We start from the raw sequence: 7,821 nt of genomic DNA, 5'->3' as shown, positions 1-7,821 counted from the left end.
TGCTTGATGTTCACATTAGTAAATAATCTACCCATCTCTCAGTCAACCTGATGGTGGTTGCAAGTCTCCGCCTAATTCCCGGAATTTCCTGGGAGGAGCTGATGGTGTGTGCTAGCTCCAATCTAGCTAAAGGCTTTGCCTAGCGTGGTGCTTGAAAACGCACGAAGGGATAGCATCATCTCAATTCTAGGGTTAGGGTCGGGTCAACATTCATTCATTCATTCATTCATTGAATTTTTGCCAATTCTCCAATCCCGAATCCCAACCTTGAATTCAGAGTTGCCTCCACCACCCCCACCGTCCATCCGTGCGGAGCCACTTCACATAATGAATACCGCACTCCGACTCCATCCACTACTTCTCCGTCCGCCCCCGCATTTCTCATCACGAAGCCTCAATGCCCGCCGATCCAGCCTCCTTCACCTTCTCCTACAATCCTCCTATTCAACAGTCTCAACACCAACACCACCGCTCCCAAAGCCGAACCGGGACCACCCCCCCCCCCCATTAAACCGCCCCATAGGCCTCCCATACCCACCGGAACCCCTCCTGCCGAGCCCTAACATCAGCGCAACAGGAAAAAACGGCTTCCGCACCCTTAACCAGATCTACACAGACCTCCGCGACCCGGGACGAAACCTTGCGAAGCGGCGACACCTAACGAAGGAGCTGGCGAAGCCCTACTTCCGTGATATCAGTCGTCTGTCCGTAACGGATAAGGGGAAGTCGTTCATTGCGCCACAGAGATTGTTCAAGAGCGAGCGTGCGCTTTGGTTCCCGAACTTGAATGGCCGGACGCTTGTCGCGGCGGGGAAGGATACTACGGGTGTGCTGAGGGGTAGAGTGTCGATTGTTGCGGTATTTTCCGGCACGTGGGCGGAAAGGCAGGTTGAGCTTTGGGGGCTTGATGAGGTTGCGGGTATGGCACGGGAGGCGGGAGGGGAGGAGGGGGTGGTGGGGAGGATGGATATCAATGTTGAGGAGAACTTGCTCAGGTATTGCATTGTTATGATGTTTCGGGGGAGACTTATGAGGAGGATGGAGGAGTCGCGCTGGGGGAGATACTTCATTATTAAGGAAGGATTGGGTGATGAAACACGGGATCAGATGGGATATCATAATTCTAAGGTTGGGTATGTGTATTTGCTGGACGAGGAGTGTAGGATTCGATGGGCAGGGTCTGGGCCTCCTATGGCATTGGAGAGGGCCGCTTTGATTAGGGGGGTTAAGAAGCTGGTTGCTGATTCGAAAAGGAAGCCCGGTGGAGTGAGGGCTGGTGGGAAAGAAGGAGAGGGGGTAAATATGGGAAAGACATAGATAGACAATAAATGTATCACATCATTAAGATTATATTCTGTAGTTATAATTTCCTTTCTCCCGTCATGTATAGTACAATAGCCAAACCAGCGCCAATACAATCCACAAGAACGAAAAGAAAAATGGCCGGTCCTTGCACATGACCTACAAGTACGCTGAGACCTAAAACAAACAGACAAAAGGTACCCAATCATGCCTTCTACGGCGACGATGGCATAGCCACTGAACACCCAAAACTCACTCTATCGAAACCATAAAACCATCAAGAAACAAGCAGCAATCAAACCGGCCAAAATGATACTGTCCCTCTTCTTCCTAGTGTTAATCTTCGCAATGATAGTATTGATCCCTGGAATTTGGCTAGCAGAGTGCACAATCCTTCGATTAATGCTTCCTAGTAGCTGTCTCTGATCCGTAAAATCTGACTGGATAGCATAAGCTTGACTCAGGACTGAATCAGCAACATTATGAGAGTTATCAATGCGGTCACGCTCATCTAGCATGTAGTCTGCCTCAGATCTGCCTTCTTCAATCCTAGAGGCCGATCGGAAGGCATTGATATCGTCGCGGACGGATGATAAAAGATGTGTGCGTGAGCGGGATTCTGAGACGGTGCCTTTGAGACGGACGAACTCGTGGCGATGGTCTGTGAGAGTGGAACGGTGTAGAGAAAGATTTTGAAGTTTGGTGGCGGAGGAAGTTAACGCCGTTTCGGAGTCTAGCAGTCTAGAGAGAGAGGAGACGACGGTTTCTCGCTGGGGGCGTTAGCTTTGGGGGTGTCTAGAAGGATAGACCGGTGTACTTTTTGAAGGATCTCTTGGAGTTGAGATTCTGTTCGGAGCTCCGCTTCAGAAGGCTTTGCTGCAGGGTTGGAGACGAAGGAAGAGTAGGTGTGGAATAAGTTGTCAGTCTATGTTCATATTAGCAAGGTTCCTTATCTACACAAGCATATGGGTCGGCTAACTTGAGATTCTAGAGAACGGGCCTGCTGTCTGAGCTGGGCCCAGCTGTTCGAGGTAGAAGTTGTCATGAATAATACTTGAAGAGCGAATAGATCGGGTGTTAGAGAGCTCTTGTTTGAAGGGTCTCATACGTCTTTTGTCGCTTCCTGTTGGAGCATTACGAGTACTTCTCGGTCGCCTGGCTTTGTCATTGTGCCCTTTCATCTGATTAGATCGTTGTCTTATCTGATCCTAAGTGGCAAGGGCAAACCCTAATCTCTTCCACAGACTGCTCCCACACAAAAATGATAATTGGAGCACCACTAATTCTGGGCAAGCAATGAGGCAAGTCTCAAGTTGACCAATTCACGACCGACGACGATAATCGCCCATCCAACACCTGACAAATAGATCTAGCATCTCGCCTTCACCATGGTATGTCAATTTCTATCCTCCGCTACAATCCGGACCAAGTAAGGGGAAGAGTGAAATGCTGATGGAATAAAATTGTATAGCCCGGAGTCAAGACCTCAACCTTGTGGACAAAGTCCAAAACCGACCTCAATAAACAACTCGAGGAGCTCAAGCAGGAGCTTGCAAACCTTCGTGTTCAGAAGATCGCCGGTGGTGCTTCATCCAAGCTTACAAAGATGTAATTTTCCATCCTACACAACGGAACCATGTCTGCAGACCTTAAAACTAATGAAAAATCCAGCCATGATGTTCGCAAGTCCATCGCCCGCGTCTTGACCGTCATCAATGCTACCCAGCGTCAACAACTTCGCATCTTCTACAAAGGGAAGAAATACCTGCCTCTCGATCTCCGCCCCAAGCAGACCCGCGCTATTAGGAGGAGGTTGACCAAGCACGAGGCGGGATTGAAGACTCTGAAACAGCAGAAGAAACTTACGCATTTCCCTAAGAGGAAATACGCTATCAAGGTGGGATTACACTCCTAATCTGCTTCGAATTTTTAGGCTGGAGGGATTCGCAGTGGTGTACAGGAGCAGAGGCATGGAATACCGGCTTGAAATCTTAGACTGCTAGTCCGCTACAGGAGTACGGGGGGGCTTATTCTTGTGGATCTTTTACTGACATAATCTCCAAACCTAGGCATAAGCGTGTTTTTCCTTTTTTCTGCTTTGGATGTTCAAAACTGGGTGGTTTAAAAAATACAACTTGGTTCACTTGGGCGAGCGGCTTCTCTCCTTTATGGCCATGTCATGGGCGTCAATTTTTTCCCCTTTTACAACAAATACAAACCCGAATATACATGAGGGCTTCCAAATGTGCGTAGGGTGGTTTTAGTTTTCTTTGGTGTCAGATCTTTTGTTAGTGACTCTTACCAAAAAAAACCTTGTAATCTTAGCTATGAAGTACGGTGAAGACCTCATGGAGTAACTCTTGATAAACTGTTAGGATCGTAGTGTTGGCTTAGCGCGCTCTCGCTACGGCAGTCACTTATCGCCGGCTTGCACTGCATATTGGTATCCACCTACCCTGCCTGTTTCTTCTCTACCCCCTTCACTCCCCCCACTGCTATTCTATATCCAAGCACATAGGCGGCCATTGTTATTTCCCTAGTAGGTGGGACACTAACCTGTTAGGAGTTATCGTTAGCGCATCACTTGCGGGATATTGGAAATGTTCTTGAAATGCCCTCCGCGCGACTCTCGAACTAGAAGTTACAGGTGAAGTTTAAGAGAAATGAACCTTACTAGAGGTTCGAGTGAGAATTGATGTCGCCCCGGTTTTGAGCAACCATTGTTGTGCTAAGATCTTTGACCTCTTCGGTTTTGGGATCCGACCTTGCGTATAATACGAGTACGATACGCTGTTTATCTTCCGAGTGCCACATATTTCTACTATGCACATGCCATTATCTGGGTTGTGCAGGTGATACCTAATGAAGGAGAGCCTCATCCACACAACCACTACGGCAGAGTTTGTTACCCGGCGGCATGGATCAGGGGCCCGACCCCACTAACGGTTTTGGATGACCACTGCTGCCCCACCAGACTTTTTCTTTGTTTATCATACCCCAACATCCTAAATACCTTTTCTCTGCGTCAACCGACCCCTATTCTGATTCTACAGATAGTAAGAAATTACGCTTGCTTCGTTTCGGTTAGAAGGATATCTCGCGATCTACACGCAGGACCTTAGTTGGTGAAGATCTCTCAAAATGGCCTCCCAAATGGTCACTCTCAGAACACCTGACCTTCAATGGTGGCTCGATCACCTCGACACAGCATTTGCTCCCGATGTCTCGGTTGATCTATTTGTTGGGTAATTCCCTTGAGCAAATGGTATTTCTTGTGTGCTAACATGCGTCTTGTTGGTGAAGTGTTCTCAAGCGTCGTAGCGTTAAGGGTCCCGAAGCCGCAGCAATAGCAACGGCTCAACTTTTTCTTCGTTTGATCTACGCCCACCCGTTTTCTAGCATAGGCGATCTTGTGGATCATATCTCTTCGATTGGGACTAAGCTTTCAAAAGCTGTCCCCCGCGAGTTAGCTGTTAGAAACATGGCTCGAAGGGTGATTGGTATTATTCGTGAGGAGGCCGAGAATAATGGCATGGGAGATCTTTTTCAGGCTGCACTGGAGATAGGTATTTATTTATTTATTTTGAATGGCCACTCATCATTCAATGCCTGGGCTTTATGCTGATTGGGAGGGTTTTTTATTTATATATTTATTTAGAGGAACCCCTCCAGGTTTCTCGTGCTCCTATAAAGAGTGCCGATACTAGAGCTCAGCTTGCTGGGCATGGCTCATTTGCGAGTCCATCGAGCTCTGTGACTGGAGTTTTCGAGATTCTCTCTGTTGCTTCTTCGTCTCGCGGGTCGTCCGCAGCTTCAACACCCCCGTCCACCAGCATGGGGATGGCGCCGCAGGCACAAGCCGTCCAATATGATATTCGCCCGGCTGTGATACAGGATATCCAGGAGCTCCTTGAGGAGCTTGATTCTTGTGAACATAACATTTCTGAACTTGCAACGCAGGTAATCTACAAGAACGAAGTGATTTTGACTTATGGGCTTCCACCACCTGTTCATAAACTTCTCCTTCGTGCTGCGCAAAAGAGAGAGTTCACATTGATTGTAGTTGTGGATGAGATAGCCGGTATCAATAAGCAGGCCAGCGCTGCTGTTATGAACAATCCGGTGGGTAGGGAGGAGACCGGGGGTGACCAGGAAACTGCTGCCAGAAAATCTCTACAAGATCGCGGAATCCAGGTCATGGTTATCATGTACCATGACCTTGAGAATCTGATGCCTAGAGTTAACAAGGTGATCGTCGTAGCTCGATATATTTTCGCGGATGCGGGCATGGTGGCTGTTACAGGAACAGCGGGTGTTTTAATGGTTGCTAAAGGACACCGTAAGCTGGTATACACCGTTGCTGGAACTCATATGTTCTGTCCCATGACGACCTTTGGTCCCTATGGACTCCTCGAACGAGGGCCTCCGGATATCACACTTCGTAAGATCCGCTTTGGTTCTGCGTTGGTTCGATTTCTTCTAACTCTTTTGGCTCCTGCAGCCTATAACCCTGAAGGGTGCCGACCTGCAACTATTCTCTCTGAATACATAGAAAGTGGTTCAGTTGATTGCTTTATCACTAATAAGTATGTTGCCATTCCCCTCCTGTTGCCTAATGTGCTAATGCATATATAGCGGTCTTATTGCGCCCAATTGTATTAACCGTACTATCATGGAAATGTATCATACCGCTAAGTGTGATTTGTTCTAGCCTGGAGGCTGGGGGTCTTGGAGTGTGTTTCTCTTGTGGAAAAAGGATTTCCACTGTAGACTTGGGGTCACTTTCTATCTGGGATATTAGATCAAGGGCGTCACCGGCGGAAACCTCCTTAATTTTATGTTTTTTTCTTCTATTGAATCGTATTATTTATTTGTACAGTACAAGATATTATGCAGACAGGGCCATGGATTAGTGAACCGTTTATTCCAGCGTATTTAGGAGTAAAAAGAGGGATTTTGGACCTTCTCCACCGAGGTCCTTGTGTGGATAGAAACTAACTGAGCAAAAGATGCACGGAATACAGTGTACCAAAACCTCCACAGATAGAGAATAAAAAATAGCAAGAAGTGGATAATAAAATTATAAATAGAAATTGGCCGTGATTAAGAATTGGAACCACTGGTAATGAACCAAACAACTATAGATAAACACCTAAGAAAGTAACCATGACCTAATGCTAATTGCCCAATAGCAACAACACCTTAGGGCCCAATACATCATATTGGCTGGCTAGTGGTGTGGAATAATAAAAGGCCCAGGAATGCAGAGTATAGGAGGAAACAACTTGAAACCGGGAGTGGAGGAGTATGATATTGTCGTAGATCCTTAGGAAAACCAAGCACCGGAACAACAAAGTAGGGTCACGGTCATGATTGTAGTATATTGCAAGGGAGAAGAAAATGTGCAAAGAAGCAGCAAGGCGCTAGTGGTATGTATAATATTATGATGGTAGTAAGATACCGACTGAAGGGCAATGATAGAGGAGCCCGAGTGGGCCCATTCGAGCTGTGTACCGTAAGAACCGAAATAATTGGGCATCACGCTAAGAGGTGAAAATAAGGTTAGTCATGCCAAGATTCTGGCGCAATATGGGTTTCAGATTATGCTAATATAATTCTTCATAGTATACACCTTCCTCATCATCGTCAACCTCAGCTAACTCTACAGGATCATCATCAAACTCAGTTCCTAGCAGTATACTTTCCTGCCTTCCCCACTCCTTTATGCCCTCTTGAAGGTAAGTACTATCTAACCCCTTGATACTAATTTCTTGGTCATGTGTGCCATCAATTGGCAAAGCTAACCCAAGTACACGAAAGGATTTTTTAATAACCTCAACCCGCTCTCGGGTAAAGATCTCCCAGGCTTCGCCTACTGCCCATGTGGTCAGAATCCTCCTTCTTCCAACCATGCTGCCCGTTAGTTGGCCTCCAGAAGCAAGAATTACTTCCTCTTCTGATTCAATCTTGTCTAACTTCTCTTCTAGTGCTTCCTATTGACAAATTAACTGTTAGTTTCTGGTTTTCAGTTCTTTTTATGTTCATAACAATTCCCTGGGATAAGTGGTAAGTTATTTCCTACCTTTAATATATCTTTAAAGGGACAGTTTATACTAACATCTAATAGCTGTACCAATGAGGTACAACCACCAGGAATTAGGCTAACAGTAATATCGTTGGCCAGAAAGGTATCTAGTACCTCCTGAGTTTTATGTGCTCCAAAGAGGTCGAGGACTAATAGCGTTGGCTGATTCTTGAGAACAGGTACCAGCTGCTCTTCCAGCCACTCAAGAAGGTTCTCTTCGTTGGCATATGCCTTCGGATTGAACTTGACTATGACACAGGGATCGTACTGCTGCTTTTCCTTCACGATACTGGGGCCTATACCTTGGCCTCGGAAAAAAATCAAGGGTTTTATCCGTGGAACACCATCAGAAAATACCGTAAGTTGTATCGTTCCCTGACGCTTATCCCAGCCTGACTGACTTCCTTGCACCCATATAGTTCGTTCACTAGTAC

General features: G+C 46.7%; 4 protein-coding genes; 3 read left to right on the top strand and 1 right to left on the bottom strand.

Moving 5' to 3' along the window:
• Window positions 1-259: 259 nt before the first annotated feature.
• Window positions 260-1,317, top strand: GSTUM_00004297001 (uncharacterized protein; the record flags this gene model as incomplete). XM_002835536.2 has 1 exon in its annotated part: window positions 260-1,317. Exon 1 carries the CDS (start codon window positions 328-330, stop codon window positions 1,315-1,317), a length of 990 nt encoding a protein of 329 aa, XP_002835582.1. The 5' UTR covers window positions 260-327.
• A 24-nt stretch (window positions 1,318-1,341) lies between these two features.
• GSTUM_00004296001 (uncharacterized protein) lies at window positions 1,342-2,418 on the bottom strand. XM_002835535.2 has 3 exons: window positions 2,282-2,418; window positions 2,120-2,227; window positions 1,342-2,072 (listed from the first exon to the last, which is right to left on the bottom strand). The coding sequence occupies exons 1-3, from the start codon at window positions 2,345-2,347 to the stop codon at window positions 1,560-1,562; spliced, it is 687 nt and encodes a 228-aa protein (XP_002835581.1). The 5' UTR covers window positions 2,348-2,418; the 3' UTR covers window positions 1,342-1,559.
• Window positions 2,419-2,598: 180 nt separating this feature from the next.
• Window positions 2,599-3,626, top strand: GSTUM_00004295001 (60S ribosomal protein L35; the record flags this gene model as incomplete). XM_002835534.2 has 5 exons in its annotated part: window positions 2,599-2,607; window positions 2,676-2,693; window positions 2,774-2,910; window positions 2,974-3,199; window positions 3,372-3,626. The coding sequence occupies 5 exons, from the start codon at window positions 2,599-2,601 to the stop codon at window positions 3,375-3,377; spliced, it is 396 nt and encodes a 131-aa protein (XP_002835580.1). The 3' UTR covers window positions 3,378-3,626.
• A 667-nt stretch (window positions 3,627-4,293) lies between these two features.
• On the top strand, window positions 4,294-5,742 carry GSTUM_00004293001 (uncharacterized protein). XM_002835533.2 has 3 exons: window positions 4,294-4,547; window positions 4,606-4,868; window positions 4,963-5,742. The coding sequence occupies exons 1-3, from the start codon at window positions 4,444-4,446 to the stop codon at window positions 5,007-5,009; spliced, it is 414 nt and encodes a 137-aa protein (XP_002835579.1). The 5' UTR covers window positions 4,294-4,443; the 3' UTR covers window positions 5,010-5,742.
• Window positions 5,743-7,821: the final 2,079 nt, after the last annotated feature.

This window comes from Tuber melanosporum (assembly GCF_000151645.1).
Source record: "Tuber melanosporum whole genome shotgun sequence assembly, scaffold_11, strain Mel28".
NCBI lineage: Eukaryota > Fungi > Ascomycota > Pezizomycetes > Pezizales > Tuberaceae > Tuber > Tuber melanosporum.
The sequence above is the reverse complement of the archived record's forward strand: the minus strand, read 5'-3'. Positions and strand labels throughout refer to the sequence as shown.

Bases quoted from the DNA above. Each gene is read 5' to 3' on its own strand.
- GSTUM_00004293001 (XM_002835533.2), top strand. From the start codon at position 4,444: ATGGCCTCCCAAATGGTCACTCTCAGAACACCTGACCTTCAATGGTGG. The intron at 4,548-4,605 runs GTAATTCCCTTG...TTGTTGGTGAAG, and splicing joins TCGGTTGATCTATTTGTTGG to TGTTCTCAAGCGTCGTAGCG. The intron at 4,869-4,962 runs GTATTTATTTAT...ATTTATTTAGAG, and splicing joins TCAGGCTGCACTGGAGATAG to GAACCCCTCCAGGTTTCTCG.
- GSTUM_00004296001 (XM_002835535.2), bottom strand. From the start codon at position 2,347: ATGACAACTTCTACCTCGAACAGCTGGGCCCAGCTCAGACAGCAGGCC. The intron at 2,228-2,281 runs GTTAGCCGACCC...ATATGAACATAG, and splicing joins CCCGTTCTCTAGAATCTCAA to ACTGACAACTTATTCCACAC. The intron at 2,073-2,119 runs GTACACCGGTCT...TAACGCCCCCAG, and splicing joins TCCAAGAGATCCTTCAAAAA to CGAGAAACCGTCGTCTCCTC.